This window comes from Xylaria bambusicola (assembly GCF_022495145.1).
Source record: "Xylaria bambusicola strain CBS 139988 unplaced genomic scaffold F5B22scaffold_8, whole genome shotgun sequence".
Taxonomy (NCBI): domain Eukaryota; kingdom Fungi; phylum Ascomycota; class Sordariomycetes; order Xylariales; family Xylariaceae; genus Xylaria; species Xylaria bambusicola.
The window spans coordinates 978,734-994,819 of record NW_025953561.1 but is presented as its reverse complement, the minus strand read 5'-3'; the positions used below and the strand labels follow the sequence as shown (position 1 = coordinate 994,819).

Here is a 16,086-nt window from a genome sequence, read left to right as displayed (position 1 = left end):
CAGCTTTAATCTTTGTATATATCCGGCATATAGAGTTAGATACTTAGACATGAGAAGTCTGATTCACACACTCTCAAAAGTCACGGATGCAGATCTGTGTGATATATATATTATTTGATTTGTAACTCTACACCAGATAAGACAAAATCATTCATACGCCTGTGATCGCTCGAGCCGCTAAAGAAGACTCCGGAACAGTTTCTCTCATATTTCTCATGCGCCAATAACCATAACCAAGCAGACGCGATACTCGGCGAGAAGTGCGGAGCGGGTGTGCGATACAGAACACAACATAGATGGCCACAGCCCTTACGCGTCTACTCGCAAAGACCAAGGCGAGGGCTGTAACACCTACAGAGATCGATACTACTTCATTGTCAGCCCTGGCAGCTGAGAATAACGATAATATATATTATTTTGACTTACAGATAAGCTTTAACTGATCAGCCACCTTCCACTGGTTATTGCCGAACTCAGCATTGTTCATACCGAATATACTCGAAAGGAACGAGAGAGGAGACTAGGATACAGTTCAGTAAAGATTCATAACATCTCGCGACGCGTTAATATTGCAGAGTAAAAAGCAAAAGGGATAGATAGCCTGTTTGGAAACTCACGAATATGATGGTCACAATGGTGAAAACCATGACAGTTCGTCCCTGGTCCATCGAGTCTAGCGACAGCTTTACAGACTGTAGCGCCTGGACAACGCTATCCTGTTGCTGGCGCAATTGTGACAAGTCCTTAACCTAAATGCAGTGAGAACCAGCTAATATTTCACCACGATACTCGGGGCAAAATCTTACCAGATCAGCCGCACTAGAAGCATCCTTAAGCAATGACTCCAAATGCCTAATTCGTTCCTCGACCTTGACTAGTAACCTCGGCCCAAACCATAGTGCTTCGCCGTCAGAACACCAATAGCCACTGGATCGGTCCTCCAGGAACCTAGAAGCGTGCTGGATGAACTTCTTGTACACATCGAATTGCGTCTTGGTTAACGAGATCATAATCTCCAACTCCTCGACGATATCCTGGATCTCCTGCTCGAGATTGCCTTCAGTGTTCATCGTCCAAGGCAGGGTGCCTATGGTCTGGTGTGGTTCCTGCTGTCGATTAATCCGCCTCGCGCGGTCAATCCAGTCCCAAAGACGGCGGGTCTCTAGCGTTTGCTTCCGGGACTGTTGGCCGTCTTAGTGAGGCCTTCCTGAGATGGAAGTAGGGTATGCATGACGCAGGAGAGGGGATGAAACAGTGCATTATAACATACCACGTCCTGAATAGCCTCGGAGAATAGATCCAGCACAGGGGGCTGTTCACTGAAGTCTTTCATCCTCCGAAATAACGTATCGGAGCATTCGTCAAGGATGGTCTGCGCAATTGCAAAGACAGAACGAATGGGCCTGTCCCGGATCAGGCGTTTTTGAACTGCCTCGAACACACCAGAAGGATCAGGGCCGCGTAGTCCGTATCTTTTAGGGAAGCAGGTGATTACTACCTGTGGACTTAAAACCCACATCCAGAGCTGGTCAACCATCACCACGCTGGAGACTTTTCGCACGTTCTCGCGGCATATATCGCATCCTTCAGATGGAATATCACTACGAGGGCATGTCCATAGGCCGGTCGAGCTATCAAATTGATGGCTTTTCGATTTAGCTGGCGTCGTCGCTCGGTAGAGTACTTGGGTTCGGTTCCTTGCCCGAGTGCTCCGGACCGTTGTGCTTTTAAAACGAGGATTATCAGCTTCGTTTGAACAAAACTAATAAGTGTTTCTAGGCGGATACACAAGCTAGTATACTTCTTGTTTGCCCAAAAAATAAAATAAAATAAATACTGCGTCTACCCCCGTATGAAAGAGATGTGAAGGCATGATTCTGGGTTCAACTTACTAATATCCCTGATCCAAAGTCCGTCGCGGATGAAGGGGGGGATTGGCAAAGAGATATCTTTGAATCAAAGAGGTATCCTCGTAGTTGCGTACCTCCTCGTATAACCGTGCCATGCCAAGGAGATATTGGCCTAAAGGATGTTTACTTTGAAATCGTGTACGCCGAGGCTCAGCATACCTGAGCCCCTCTCTCTCCGGCTCTGCAAACGTGAGTTTCCTAGAAAACGGCCACAGTGAAGGGAGGTTAGGCATCTTAAGGCCTTCCCTGTCTTTCATTCTCCTTCGTTTCTCGGAGTCCGCCGCGCGCCGCTGGTTATATGTATATTCAGCCATACTCTCTTCGGTTTTGCGTGTAATGAAGTTCAGCTGTCTTGAAGTTTCCCAGTGGAGATATGGCGCCTAGTAATGTCAACTTTTCGATTGATAGAATGTATTAAGGCATTTCCCGTGAGATGGGCACTTACATATAAAACGACTTTCTCGGCTTCTGAATCCATGTGACGACGACCTTCATCGGACTTGTCAACTCCTGTCCACTCCACCTGGGCAATCTAGATATCTTACTCGGCGCAATGAATTCGGAGAATGGACGCATGAAATGTGAGCTTGGTTTCGTTGAATCTCCATACTCTTGCCCCCTCCAAAAGTAGTCCCGCAGAAGCCTTGAGGTTCGTGACGCTTCATCACCATCTCGCATCTGTTCTCTTGTTGGTTTTTCTTCTCCATAGTAACGTGCTATGACCTCCTGTCTCGGACTTAGTACCTGAAAGTGCGTATATAAGACCCCGGTGTGACTTACTTCAACCCACTAATACACCAGACCTATTAGGTTATCTTGTCTTTCCGTATACTGCTACTCAAAGACTCACCAGCATGTTGTTTGATGGTATATGGATCCACATCGACTCAGCTCCAGCATTATCAATTCTCTTTTGCTGGAGGAGACTGGATAGTAGTGGTTTTTCGTGTCGGAGTAAGTCATGTACATTCGTGACTTGGTTTGGAAATGTTCCCGTCGCATATTGAGGGTCAAGGTTGCAAGGTAGGCCTTCTTTAAACGCGATAACTTGAACCTTGATGTTGCTATGTGGATTGTACAACTTTCCCGTTTCATTTTTCGGGTATGTAATGGCAGCCCCGTTAGGAAGGCGTCTGTCAGCCCTCCATTTGCGAACCAGTTCAATGCCTAACTCATACTGCCGTGAGGATCGCCATCTTGCTAGACTGCTAGCTAAGTCTGTCAATAAATAAGACTTCTTCTCGTCTGCTGCAAGGGCGCTGAGTATAAGCGACACGCGGTGAAGCTCCTCGGCGCAATGATTTCGATATGCTCCCCGCTGGGCTCTAATTCTCCGTTCGGCATCGGGGCGAAGAATGCCTGAGTCTTTGAGTGTCTTGACTTGTTTGATCCAATATGGTGATGCGGTATCGAAGAAATCGTCACGCTGCCAAGCTTCAAGACATCCGAAGTAATGCAAGACGGGGTCTCTGATATCATCGTGAGGGTCGGCACTCAAGCATGAAGCTCTTTCGCTATAAGTGGCCATCGCCCTATCTCACTGCTCATTCTTACTAGAGTCGCTGGTGAAGCTGGAAATAGATCGAGTTAGAAGTTTAGCATCAATTTGGCTAGCCGCGAATGTACCTACTTGTTAGGCTGACCTTGGAGTAGTTGTGGCTTAGATAGGTCTTGGCTGCATGGCATGGCGCCTTAGGTATGTAGAGCTCATCAACCTTGCGAATCAATTACCATGTATAGTCAATTAAGTTCTTTTTTATTATTTGATGATATTGGAGACATTGCATTGGCGAGGGTAAAGCTTGGGATTTGTTGTTAGACCTTTTCACGTTTGTAGCGCCATTTTATGTCAATAGTATTATCGCTGCCTAGCCAGATCACAAATGGTATAAAATCAAGGGACTCAGTTTCCTAAATCAGCAGGTAACCGAGCGGCTTACTTAAAGCATACTGGAAAACAACGGGGTAGGCATCTAGACCGGAGGAGAGTAGCCTTGCAAGCTCGTTACTCTAGTCTTATCTTTCAAACCAAGGTATTTCAACAATCTCGCCATTAGGTTGATAAAGTGAAATAGTGAGGCTCAATCTCATCAGGATGCGAACTTCGGCGCTGTCTGGTCTTACCACCGCGCTCATAGCTGCACTCTGGGCGAGCGAGATTATTGCCGCCAGCGCCTCGGATAAAACACCCCAGATTCATACTCTGCCGCCTCTACAAGAACAAGCTGATATCGTCAACTCATGGACCGAGGAACGTAAAGCGCTGATCCCGGGTCTCCTCCGCAAATATGGCATAGACGCATGGCTAGTTAGTAACCCCTCTCAACCGAGAATTCAACCCGCATTGACACGGTGCCATGCATAGATGAGCCAACGCGAATATGCCGAAGACACGGTATTCTGGGCACTAAAAGACGCCGTGCAGTTCTCGGCGCGACGACGGACGACGCATCTCTTTCTCGCCTCGCCCAAGAATGGCGCTAAGAACGCGTACTCGTGGATTGACAACACGGCGGGTGTTTGGGAGGACCTACGCAATCTCTTTGCCGAGCAACAGGTCAGTAATCAGGGCTTCATCCATCGTTACCTAACATATAAAGAAAAGAAAAGAGTACCAATTGCTTAGTTAAACGCCATGTCTCTTTTCTGCTCTCCTGCACACTCCCGTTAATCCTTGACCATATGGCAATCACTGACACTAGCTTCCAAAGCCACGAAACATAGCGCTTAACACTCATCCTGAGATCGCTTTCGCATCTGGCCTGCATGCTGGCGAGCTAGACACAATCTCGTCAGCGCTCGGCGACGAGTGGGCGGATCGCTTCACCCTCGAGCCTATGCTTCCCGTCGAGGTAGTGGCCACCATGGTACCTAGTAGATTACCCTGGTACCGGCGTATGCAGGAGACCGCATGGGCAATCATCGAGGAGGCCTTTAGCGAGAAGGTGATTGTACCTGGGGAAACGACGGCTCTGGTGAGTTTATATGCTTTGAATCTCTTATACGAACCTCTCATCAGAGTTCGTGAGGGAGCTAAGATTATATTGACGTTTCTCACAGGACCTCGAGTGGTGGATGCGAGAGAAGATTCAGTCTCTCAATTACACGACATGGTTTCAACCTGGCGTCTACATCCTGACAGCAGAGGGCTTCCCCTTGAAAAAAGAGCGGACCGCTTCTCGAAGCGAGTTACGGGCTTCAGCAGACCGACCCATTCAATATGGCGACCTGATCCACACCGACTTCGGTGTGACGGCGCTGGGACTGAATACGGACACGCAGCATCTAGGCTACGTGCTATATCCAGGAGAGACAGAAGCCGATATTCCCAAGGGAATGATCGAGGGTCTGAAGAAGGCGAATCGCCTGCAGGATATAGTCAAAGCGAACATGAAGATTGGATGGAACGGTAACAAGATCCTGAAGGCATCTCTAGCCCAGATGCGCGACGAGGGCATCGAAGGCAAGATCTACTGCCATCCTACAGGTGAATGGGGTCACTCCGCGGGAACAGTAATAGGTGCGTTGATGGTATTTTCCCTAAAAAAGTTATATATATGTCTCACATGTTTCATAACAGGCATGACGAATCTCCAAGATGGCGTCCCGATCCTCGGCGAAATGCCATTACTCAAGGACACCTACTACAGCATCGAGCTCTATGCAGAGCATTTCGTTCCCGAGAGAAACCAGACACTGTTCTTCCCGCAGGAGGAAGATGTCTATTGGGACGCGAATACCGAGTCGTGGGAGTGGGTATATGGGAGACAGGAGAAGTTCCTCCTCATTAGCACGCCGGCCGAGGACGCCTCAAAAAGCCCTAGCGAGCTATGAGATGGATATACTGCGCAACACTACGAATTATTGCTAGTAAACTCAATTGTAATTACTAAATCTCATTTTTTGGGCCAAATGTATCTGCGCAGTCCAACACAATATTGCTATAGTTCCCAGCTCGCACTGCGACGCTTCGTTCAGCTAGGCGTCAATGTCTGACAGTCAACCGTAAGATATCATCTTGAATTGCTTGTTATAAGCTTTCCGAGGAAAAAGCTTATCGCCTATAAATAAGTCTGTTATAATACCTACCTACGTACATATATATGTAGCTAGGTAGCTAGCCGCTCTTACGCAATACCACCGCCACAAATAACAGTGTCGGACACCGGACAGAAAGTGGCAGCACACAAATTTGCATCCCTATTCTCTGTGTCGCGTTTGTCCTGCTCCCTGGTATTATTTTTATCTGTTTTGTCCCGACAACGACAGTCGTATCTGTAGCTCCAGTCCTTTCTTGGAGAGGGGAGCGCGACACTTCAACCCTTACACTCCACGACCGGGATGGCTAGCTTGGTTATGCCAGGGCGATGTTGGGTCTCGGCTATGCTAGGCCGAACTGGTCGGGAGGGGCGCTGCATTGCTTTCGCCAGAAAAGGGAGGGATGTAAGTATGTAATTTGGTGGTGGAGATGGGGTATGATGCAATCGGCATCCTATGACTGCGCCTATCCATCCGTTCCATCTACCTAACTGTATCCTGTCGTCGCCTGTTTGCTTTCTGTAAATAGAATAGAACCGAGTCAAGGACGTACCTAGTAGGTAGAGCGGGTGGCGTGTTGTCGGGCCACCTGCGACATGTTTGATGCAGTTTTTTTTTTTTTTTTTTCCGTTGCTTCCCTTGGTTCTTTCAGCATTTTCCCCCTAATGCACGCTGTCGAAGGAGGAGTCCCGCAGCTGCAGAATGTCGTCACCTTTGAGACATTTTGCTAGATATCTCGCTACCTACTAAGTACTTACACTACGCCAGCTTGGCTTGTTTCTTGGGCTGTCTCTTGGGCGCGAAGGACACCCTCCAGTGACAAGCCAGATTAACGAGCAAGATCAAGGAGGCTTGTAGACTACTGTATGGTGACTTCGGTATTTTTGCGGGATATTCCGGTTGGCTTGGCACCCACCACTATACTCAATATCTAGATGGCTTTTAGGGTAGTGAGAGACAGGAAACGAAAGCTGAACGCCTCTGACAAGTTGCCTCGCTTGAATGTAGGTAAGCAGCCTGGCAAGTTACCCTCCACACCTTGGCGTAGGTATTACTTCCCGAGAGGTCCATCAGAATTCGCACGCTGGCACAAATGGCTCCTTCGTGCACATCGACGTCACAAGCGACATTCTAGAAATAGGTAGGAGGAGTCACTAGGCAACGTGGACAATGTAACAAGCTGTAGCAGCAGCGACTGATGGGATGGTAGCATCTGGATACCTACCGTATGTAGGTAGCGTACGACGAGGCAGTGTACATACATAGTAGAGTAGGTAGATAAATGTCTCTTTCTACTTTATACCATCATGCCGTTCTCGGATTGCCCAATCAAGACAGACCTACACTACGACGTTAGGTAGGTATGCATGTATGTGTATTTACATGGCGCGGGGTTGCATCGTGGGCGAGAGAGACTTTGAACATCTGCTCTGCCTCGACGCAGATTGTCTGTCTGATTGGCAGGTCGCGCTCATTCACACAACTTTTGTCAATAGGAGGCGGCATGTCGCTTAACCGAGATTATAAACTAGATGGACTTGTACTGTACGCAGATGAGCTTGGATCAAGCAACTCCTCAAGGTCGGATTATAGCGCGCGGTAATTTTGGAGTTGTCGCAGCATTGTTGTCGCGGTCTCTACATACGTATATGAATTTCAACTGTCGTGGACTGCTTATGTTATTGACCTTGACCTTGACATCTCTGACGTCGGTGACATGTGAACTGCCATGGCAGGGGCTTGAAAGGGGTAACCTGACCTCAACATTTCCGCCTCGAGCATTCATGATTCATTCAGTTTGGTGACATGTCTGCTTTCGCCCTTGTCTTGAATTTACCGACCTGTGAATCTCAAAAATCCATGCATTGCAGCATCCGCGGGCCATACATATACATGTATACTACCTTGATGTCCTTGTAAGTTTCCGACGTTGCTCTTGACTGGTATCTATGCAGCATCCAGGGTTTATCTGTTTATTATCTGACAATACTCGACTAGGTGCCTCATGGATCGTCTTGTTTTACCTAAGTACCTGTAGAGCTATGGGTGGTATCTAGTGCTAGAACTATCGTATACACAGCTATGTAAGTAGGAGTGAGGCGCAAACGAGATTGAAGCAATATAAAGACTAATAGTAGGGCTTATCAATCGTGGGCGGGTACACAAAAGGCGGGAGACGCAGGCCATGAGCATCGACCTATCACGAGGCTCGGCCACTCCACGAGCGTATTATGTAAATCCCTATCTAACTCGATCAGACTCGATGTAACTCATGGAGCCGCCGTGACGCGGGTTGCGGAGGGGGGCCGAGGGGGCCTTATCATAGCTACACTAGATCCCGGGAGGGTCGAGGTGAAGGTGGTTTCGACATTTCTTTCCCGTCTGGCTAGTCTCATCATCATCATTATCATCATTACCATCACCAGTCGAGGCTGAGGTCATTGTCGTCGCCTCTGCTGCCATTAGCCCCGTTTCTCCCACGCCAGGCATAACATGGATAAGCTGTAATTACAAGTAATTTGGAGATTTCTCATTGCTTATGTTTTTTCCCCTCTGGCTTGTAGGTCAAGTTTAATTCATTTTCCATGTCATAGGCTGCTTTTTTTAATTAGCAGTTTCTACAAGGTTGTCCAGATTGCCACCTCTTCGTTATCACTCTTGTCACTATCATCTGTCAGGATCACGAGCATCATCTTGCTTGCTCCCTTGTTGTGACTCGCGCACTACACTACACTAGGTACCTCCCTAGGTACAGTCAATGGAAGAAAGGCAGGGTTGCATCGCTAGTATCAGCCTCCATCTGATGATCGAACTGTTACATTGACCCAAACCCACCAAAATTCCCCGTCCATAAGGTTGTCTTTATCGTGTCAAGCAAGCAAGCACTGCGATTACATTGTTCTTCTTGCATGTGCATACACCTATAGGGATGATATCTATGCATATGTAGGTAGGCATGCTTGCTACTCGGCCTACCTAGTTATACATCACGACCATTGTACACCTGCAGGAGACAAGCTCATTGTCTTCACACCACCCGGCACATTGCTTCCCCCCCCCCCCTACAGCAAGCCGTCTTCGGTTGTTGCGCCGCCGTGACCACCACAACGACTACCGACGACCCGTAGACGGCCTGGCTAGGTCTAGATAGAGTACTTATAATAGATGCCGGTGTTGGCCTCGCGCACCGTCCTGGCACCCTACCCTCGACCCGGTCGTGCTTCGTAGATATTGAGTCGGTGGACGATGACGCGAGACTACCTATACTAAGCAGGAGAGCAACAGTCAGGATCCAATGCCATAGTATAGCGCCGAATCCTATCCAGAGCTACCGTATTCAACCTCGCGAAAGCTGTTATCCACTTTTCGGCCTTGACTAGGTATTTGCATTCTCCCTAGAGTCGCCGCTGGGCTGTGCTCCATTGCCAGTCCCATTCACCACACGTACGCACCCACACACACAACACACACACACAACAACGCCACCGACAGACAGAGAGAGAGAGAGAGAGAGAGAGAGAGAGAGAGACATACTCTACTAGACATGTGTAGCTAGACACGACAAGACGACTAGACGACAAGACGACAACACTGTGTTGTACCTACTTTTGCGACCGATACAGAACGCCGTGGCCCCGTTCGCCTCGACGGCGCATTGTATTACCCTTACACATTAGAGCGAAGAACCGCCCCCGCGTTGCGTCCCTGCAAAACCGATCGTTTGGTGGCACAAACGAACCCCAGCCACCCTTTCGTCTTCCCGTCGCGCTAGTTTCGAGTTTCGAGTTTCGGATCTCGAGCTTCGAGTCTCGATTCTAACACAAATCTCGCGCGTGTCACCGCTTCTCTCCTCAAAAGCTCCTGCTCAACCACGACGAGGGGCGACTAAAGAGAACCCCCCCCTGCCCCCAGAGTCCTCCCCAATTGGGTTCCATCCGGCGCAACACTGCAAAGATGAATAATAGCACAAGAGACGCGACAAACTCTAGCTCTGCGTCGGCGCCTGCGACCATTACAGTGCCGAAATCCGCACCGACAGCCGACGCCGACGCCATCAACGCTGCTGCTGCTGCTGCTGCTGCCATACCGCCGGCTGCGCAACAGACTTCTGTGCCCCTGATGGCCGGCGCCAACGGTACCGGCACCAGCCCGGCTTCGGCAACCTCTAACAGCAAGAAGAGGAAGAAGGAAGGGCTGAAGCCTATCATCACAACAGAAGGGCCAGTTCCAGCGTAAGTGAGCTTTTTCTCCCGTCTCGTCGGTTTTGGTTACATTTTCCCCCGTCGTCTCTCGGCCCACGCGTAAGCGCGCGCAAGCTGTGTTCATAACCCGCCCTTCCCCAGTTTCCTTGTTTGTCTCGCTAGGAGCCCTGGTAGCCGCGCAGCTGTGGGAATTCAAGAAAGCTGGGGATCGCAAGAAATGCAAGATCACGTATCATCTGATATAACCCGTGCCCCCGCGATTCCAGTCGGTACCAAGCCATTGACGCAATTCGTTTGCGCTCCCGCTCGGCGTTCCGGATTGCACTGGTCGCCAAATCTTGGATTGGCGGGGTCAAGTGGCCACCCCTGACTAGATTTCCCTGAAGAGGCGCCAAGACAAGACAAACCCAGCAAAGTCCCTGGCACGACGTCGACCTTTTCGACGGGAGGGAGAGCGGGGAGACCGGCGGGGGTTACTTACAGTACTTCGTAGAAAGACGACTCAAGGGTCGAGGAAGTGAGAAGCATCTATCTACCTGCAGTACCACCAACACTGCGTTGATTTCCTGGTATCTATGCCTACCAACCTACATACCTACCTGAGATACCCAGCCGTGCTATGTTGAAAAAGCAGAGCGGCCTCAAGTGCTTCCCCTCTCTTCTTTCGTTCAAGGGTGTTTGACTGTAGAAACCCCCCCACGACCACAAGCCCCTGCATAGCTGTGGTAACAAAAGCTCTGTTCTGGGACGGGGGTTGAAGGCCAAAAAAAGACAAGAGACAAGAGACAAGAGACAAGAGACACAGAAAAAGACAAGACAAGACTCGACTCGAAAGCCATTACAAGGCTTCTCGAATGATCCAAACAAGTGCAGAGGACCACAACTGCAAGTCAGATCCAGAACCAAGGGGCTGGGCAAGACAGCAATGAGACAAAGCGGTGTCGCATCGCCACGGGCTTGTCTTGCTGTCGTTCGCTCAGAGGGCTTTTGCTTTGCAGCAGTGCTGTCGCTTCCCACCACGAGAGGGGCTGCGCTGGCCATCTGATGTGCACTTCACTTCCCATATTCACAAGGTTTCTACTCAGTATATTCACATCCCGATAGTATAAGGCATTGGTAGCTAGTTAGCTAGCTGGTCTGGCTCTGTGAACCGATGCATCTCAAAGTACCTACCGATTCCTTCGAGATCAGATGGATGCTGCTGCTGCTGCTGCTTCTTCTTCCATCCAGTCCCTCCATTTGGTCCCTGTATATGTGAAGTACTTATTAGATAGCGCACAGCTGTACCCAGTCAGCGCCCAGCACCCAGCACCCAGCATCCCCCTCTACTTACAACCCCCAGTAACCCAGCACCCTACCTAGGTAGGTACCTAGCATCCCGCTAAAGGTACCTACCTAACCCCCCCAGTGCAGACCTGTCCCATTCCATGTCCATGTCCTCGTTCACCATTTGACTCCCGTCCACTCTCCTCGTCCTCATCCTCGTCCTCATTGTCACTCTTCCCACACACTCCTCCTCGATCGGCCTTGTCTTGCTGTGTTCTTCTTATCTTGTATTCTTTTCCTCCATTTCCCCCTTCCTCTCTATATACGGGCCTGCTGGTATCCCACCAGCTCGTCGGCCGCCGCCTCTCTTTCTCTCGCCCTCTCTCCCCACCACCATGGCCACCACTATGGCGAAGAAAAGGTGATTGATCCCCCCCCCCCCCCCCCCAGTTCTCGCCAATGACATGGCTGCTCTTCGTGTGAAATGCCCCTCCAAAAAAACCACAACTCCCGCTTCCCAAGCGCGCACCGCTGAGACCACCACTGGCACGCACCGCCAGAAACCCCCCTCCCGCCTGCTGTGTTCCCGCCCCCACCGTTTTGCCAGAAGAGGCGCACACAATGAGAATCACCTGGCTGGCCCACTGCCTGAGCTTGCTTGCTGGTCTTTGGGTGTCATTTCCCATATTGTATCTTGTTTCGGGCTGCCATACCCTCGGCCTACCTGGCCTAGGGCTGCCAGTTTGCCGCCAGCTTGCCGCCAGCCAATTTGCTGTTGCTACTGTTGCTCCTGCTACTACTGCTACTACTGTTGCCGCTGTCGCTGCTACTGCTTCTTTCTTTTTTGCGCTCATTGCCCCGTGCTTACTTGTCCGCCTCCCTGGCTACCTGGCTACCTACCTACCTATCTACCTATCTATCTGCTTGCGCTGTGTCCAGGTCATTTGTTTCTTATTTTGGTAGATGTATTGTGCAGATTTCGGACTCAACTTCTCTGTGTCGCCCATCTGTCTCTATGCGATTACCTTTGCGCCTACTGACACAGAGCTGACGTTCTTGTGATACAGACCGCCACATCTTGCCACCAACATGAACCAGCATTCTCCGACATCGTCGTCTGGGCCCGAGGACGCTGCCGAAAACACGGCCGATGAAGAAGATTCTGAAGACTACTGCAAGGGTGGTTACCATCCTGTCCAGATAGGGGAGAAGTTCAAAGACGGCAAGTATACGGTCGTGAGGAAGTTGGGCTGGGGCCATTTCTCTACCGTGTGGCTGTCGCGGGATAATACCAATGGCAAACATGTCGCCCTCAAAGTGGTCCGGTCCGCCAGCCACTACACCGAGACCGCTATAGATGAGGTCAAATTACTCCAGAAGATTGTCCAGGCGAATCCTAACCACCCCGGCCGGAAATACGTTGTCAGTCTCCTCGATTCATTCGAGCATAAGGGCCCGAACGGTGTACACGTATGCATGGTATTCGAGGTGCTGGGTGAGAACCTCCTGGGTCTTATCAAGAAATGGCAGCACAGAGGCATACCTCGAGAGCTCGTCATGCAAATAACGAAGCAAGTGTTGATGGGGTTGGATTATCTGCACCGAGAGTGTGGCATCATTCACACAGATCTCAAACCAGAAAATGTCTTAATAGAGATCGGCGACGTGGAACAAGTTGTACAGAAAGTGGTCAAGAATGAGAGCGCGGATAAGGAGAACAATCGCAATGGACGCCGTCGGCGAAGGACCCTCATCACCGGTAGCCAACCGCTCCCTTCACCACTTAATGCAACTTTTAACCGCGACAACCTCTTCCCATCGCCTAAATCGCATTCAAGTCTGAACGCTCTTTTACATGAGAGTGAGTGAAACCTTTGGTCATTGCAAATTATTCTACTAGTGCTCAACGTTGGATGCGAGGCATGATTCGGTCATCACTATCATGGCTAGTAGTAACCTCTCAACCAAGATACTGACTATACTCAGATATTACTCCAGCGGCAACACCGGGCGAGAAACAGGGGCAGAGGGAGAAAACAGCGTAAGCACTCAAGCACATAGGTTGGACTACCAATGTTTCTCCCATACTAACGAAAATTGGTTTGTCTGTAGTGATATCTTGACGAAGGAAGTATCGGGTATCTCCCTCGACAAATCCAATAGCCCCGGGGCCACAACTACCGATAAGAAGAAGAGGAAGAGGAGTGGCCCAATCATCAATGTCAAGATTGCTGATTTGGGAAATGCCTGTTGGGTCTCCCACCACTTCACAAACGACATTCAGACTCGCCAATACCGCTCACCTGAGGTGATCCTAGGCGCCAAATGGGGAGCCAGCACTGATGTCTGGAGTATGGCCGCCATGGTATGTCTGGTTCCTTTGCTGTGCTTCTCGTAGTGTTTCCAGTCGCCAGAACCCTACCGTTTCTCAATAAGGCGAAATGCTAACTAATGTATGATCAAGGTGTTTGAGCTAATCACGGGCGATTATTTGTTCGACCCCCAGTCGGGCACGAAGTATGGTAAAGATGATGATCATATTGCGCAAATTATAGAACTTCTCGGCCCCTTTCCTAAAGAGCTGTGGAAAACAGGACGCTGGTCTCAAGAGATTTTCAATAAGAGAGGTGAACTACGCAACATTCACCGCCTACGCCACTGGGCACTACCCGATGTGCTCCGAGAGAAGTACCATTTCAAAGATACGAAAGACCCCAAAGAGCTTACACCAAAAGAACGGGAGGAGAAGGAAAAAGCCGCGAGGGACCGGGCAGAGGCCAAGGTAAGGGCCAAGATGGAGGCCCGAAAGGCTGGCCAAGACGAAGATGCTGTCGAAGAGTTATTCGCCGAGGAAGAGCCGCCACTGGAGTACCATCCCACTGAAGTTTCTAATTTCCTGACACCTATGCTCGAATTGCTGCCTGAGAAGCGAGCGAATGCGGGCGGAATGGCCAATCATCCTTGGCTCGACAACACGCCGGGCATGGAGAACGTCAAACTCGACAGCCTAGTACCTGGGTCTAAGGGCGAAGGGATAGACGGTTGGGCCACGGAGATTAAGAAGCGGTAGTACTGGGGGGTTGGCCAGCGGGTGGTAAGGTGAAAGAAGGGCGAATTTAAGCAAGCTCTCTCTGTTTACGAGATTCAAATTTCATCCCTTGTCTAGAGAAGAAGAAGAAGACGAAGAGCACTTTGTTGTTAAGCGAATGCCGGGCGGTTTGGGTGTATGTGATTATATTCTGGAAAACGGGATTGATTTGATGACTGCAGGAGGAAAGATCGAAAGAAAGAAAGGAAGAGAGAGAGAGAGAAAGAAGACGCAAGATATATGTATTCACGAGTCCACACACACCGTGAAACGAACCCAAGCAGTTTGGATTCGGGTCTCGCATATCTGTATTTTGTCTTGTCTTGTCTTGTCTTGTCTCTGATCTGATCTGCTCATATACCCGAGACGACACCACACCCACCCCAAACTCTACTGCCACCATACCTGAGACTTTCATCCTCATCCTCCTCATCGTCATCGTCATCGTCATTATCATCATCTACATCAACAGCATCATATCAATATGGATTGTCATAGCCGTTGTCATTGTCACCATCATCATCACCATCATCGTCATTATTAGTATAATGGAAATTAAACTAGCGGGAAGGGGCCAGGGCGATGAAATGCAAAGCAAAGCATGGCGTTGTTTATAATCTCGATCTTGACTTTGATTTTTTTTTTTTGATTTTCTTTTAAATTGTATTTGCTGTGAAGAAAGATATGTGGTGTGGTGATTTAATCATTAGCCTGATTTGATTTGATTTGATTTCGCGTGCTTTACTTTTACGTGCTTTGGTTTGTTTGTGCGGGATAGATGAGATGAGATGAAATAGATGAGATAGAAGATACTGCATATATGTATTTGCTTGTATGGCCGTATGGTAGTATGCCTCAGGCTTAGAGAATAGATAGATATCTACCGACCTACTTAATATAGATATTTTAGATATGCGGAGAGGTATTGGGGGTATATGAGATGTGCGATATATGATATCAGAGACATGTTGGATATATATATATATATATATATATGTGTGTGTGTGTGTGTGTGTGTGTGTTATTTTCAAGAATAACTCATCTTGCGCTGGATCGTGCCGACTGACTGATCGATCGTGTACAGGTGAGATTTGTTATAGTGTATCGGTATATAAAGAAGTACCAAGAAATTATATAATATATGGTACCTATGACGCTGTATATCTATTCTGATTACTTTATTAATTGAAGAAGCCTAGAATAAGTAGGTAGGTGTTCAAGGCCTTGAAACATGAATAACTGGTACTTCTTCCACAGAAACCTGTGTCGTATATGTAGGTTTTGCACAACCTTTCTCATTTTAACTAAGACATGTATATAATCCATATGCAATTCATCTCGATACGAAATAACATGTTTCAAAAGTTCCTGTGATAGGATTGTTATGTGCTTTGATCACGAAGGCAAATTGTTATTGTCGGGATACGGAGAATCCGAATCATCTCTCATGAGAGGCAGTTACTAATATTTCCCGTACCACTATCTCAAGCGGGACATAGCACTATCGTACAGAGGCAACGGGAGCGTTCCCTTTATTTTTAGCTTATTGATGTTTGGATAAAAGGGGCGGTACAATAGCATA

The 16,086-nt window shown here is 48.9% G+C and overlaps 6 protein-coding genes across 6 annotated transcripts; 3 read left to right on the top strand and 3 right to left on the bottom strand.

The window, feature by feature from the left end:
- Window positions 1-87: 87 nt before the first annotated feature.
- Window positions 88-3,680, bottom strand: F5B22DRAFT_596029 (uncharacterized protein). Its single transcript, XM_047974192.1, has 11 exons — window positions 3,541-3,680; window positions 2,761-3,481; window positions 2,691-2,699; window positions 2,456-2,636; window positions 2,356-2,399; window positions 1,893-2,290; window positions 1,271-1,724; window positions 807-1,181; window positions 618-749; window positions 427-520; window positions 88-366 (listed from the first exon to the last, which is right to left on the bottom strand). Exons 2-11 carry the CDS (start codon window positions 3,436-3,438, stop codon window positions 152-154), a joined length of 2,580 nt encoding a protein of 859 aa, XP_047833747.1. The 5' UTR covers window positions 3,439-3,481; window positions 3,541-3,680; the 3' UTR covers window positions 88-151.
- Window positions 3,681-6,193, top strand: F5B22DRAFT_596019 (xaa-Pro aminopeptidase family enzyme). Its single transcript, XM_047974191.1, has 6 exons — window positions 3,681-3,943; window positions 4,005-4,218; window positions 4,276-4,467; window positions 4,622-4,885; window positions 4,971-5,430; window positions 5,491-6,193. The coding sequence occupies exons 2-6, from the start codon at window positions 4,006-4,008 to the stop codon at window positions 5,742-5,744; spliced, it is 1,383 nt and encodes a 460-aa protein (XP_047833746.1). The 5' UTR covers window positions 3,681-3,943; window position 4,005; the 3' UTR covers window positions 5,745-6,193.
- A 4,308-nt stretch (window positions 6,194-10,501) lies between these two features.
- On the bottom strand, window positions 10,502-11,366 carry F5B22DRAFT_548551 (uncharacterized protein). Its single transcript, XM_047972929.1, has one exon. The coding sequence runs from the start codon at window positions 11,189-11,191 to the stop codon at window positions 10,730-10,732; it is 462 nt and encodes a 153-aa protein (XP_047833745.1). The 5' UTR covers window positions 11,192-11,366; the 3' UTR covers window positions 10,502-10,729.
- F5B22DRAFT_548459 (uncharacterized protein) lies at window positions 11,367-12,388 on the bottom strand. The gene has a single exon (XM_047972926.1). The coding sequence runs from the start codon at window positions 12,268-12,270 to the stop codon at window positions 11,542-11,544; it is 729 nt and encodes a 242-aa protein (XP_047833744.1). The 5' UTR covers window positions 12,271-12,388; the 3' UTR covers window positions 11,367-11,541.
- F5B22DRAFT_548472 (kinase-like domain-containing protein) lies at window positions 12,144-14,567 on the top strand. The gene is made up of 5 exons (XM_047972927.1): window positions 12,144-12,381; window positions 12,484-13,277; window positions 13,403-13,457; window positions 13,529-13,781; window positions 13,881-14,567. Exons 2-5 carry the CDS (start codon window positions 12,506-12,508, stop codon window positions 14,484-14,486), a joined length of 1,686 nt encoding a protein of 561 aa, XP_047833743.1. The 5' UTR covers window positions 12,144-12,381; window positions 12,484-12,505; the 3' UTR covers window positions 14,487-14,567.
- F5B22DRAFT_548473 (uncharacterized protein) lies at window positions 14,568-15,413 on the top strand. Its single transcript, XM_047972928.1, has 2 exons — window positions 14,568-14,719; window positions 14,871-15,413. Exons 1-2 carry the CDS (start codon window positions 14,623-14,625, stop codon window positions 15,119-15,121), a joined length of 348 nt encoding a protein of 115 aa, XP_047833742.1. The 5' UTR covers window positions 14,568-14,622; the 3' UTR covers window positions 15,122-15,413.
- The last annotated feature ends 673 nt before the right edge of the window (window positions 15,414-16,086 follow it).

Coding starts and splice junctions, on each gene's coding strand:
- F5B22DRAFT_596029 (XM_047974192.1), bottom strand. CDS start 3,438: ATGGCCACTTATAGCGAAAGAGCTTCATGCTTGAGTGCCGACCCTCAC. Junction 1,182..1,270: donor CCGAGGCTATTCAGGACGTG/GTATGTTATAAT, acceptor GACGGCCAACAG/TCCCGGAAGCAAACGCTAGA. Junction 521..617: donor CCATTGTGACCATCATATTC/GTGAGTTTCCAA, acceptor ACTGTATCCTAG/TCTCCTCTCTCGTTCCTTTC.
- F5B22DRAFT_596019 (XM_047974191.1), top strand. CDS start 4,006: ATGCGAACTTCGGCGCTGTCTGGTCTTACCACCGCGCTCATAGCTGCA. Junction 4,886..4,970: donor CTGGGGAAACGACGGCTCTG/GTGAGTTTATAT, acceptor CGTTTCTCACAG/GACCTCGAGTGGTGGATGCG. Junction 5,431..5,490: donor CTCCGCGGGAACAGTAATAG/GTGCGTTGATGG, acceptor GTTTCATAACAG/GCATGACGAATCTCCAAGAT.
- F5B22DRAFT_548551 (XM_047972929.1), bottom strand. CDS start 11,191: ATGGCCAGCGCAGCCCCTCTCGTGGTGGGAAGCGACAGCACTGCTGCA.
- F5B22DRAFT_548459 (XM_047972926.1), bottom strand. CDS start 12,270: ATGAGCGCAAAAAAGAAAGAAGCAGTAGCAGCGACAGCGGCAACAGTA.
- F5B22DRAFT_548472 (XM_047972927.1), top strand. CDS start 12,506: ATGAACCAGCATTCTCCGACATCGTCGTCTGGGCCCGAGGACGCTGCC. Junction 13,278..13,402: donor GAACGCTCTTTTACATGAGA/GTGAGTGAAACC, acceptor GACTATACTCAG/ATATTACTCCAGCGGCAACA. Junction 13,458..13,528: donor GGGCAGAGGGAGAAAACAGC/GTAAGCACTCAA, acceptor GTTTGTCTGTAG/TGATATCTTGACGAAGGAAG.
- F5B22DRAFT_548473 (XM_047972928.1), top strand. CDS start 14,623: ATGCCGGGCGGTTTGGGTGTATGTGATTATATTCTGGAAAACGGGATT. Junction 14,720..14,870: donor AAGAAAGAAAGGAAGAGAGA/GAGAGAGAAAGA, acceptor CATATACCCGAG/ACGACACCACACCCACCCCA.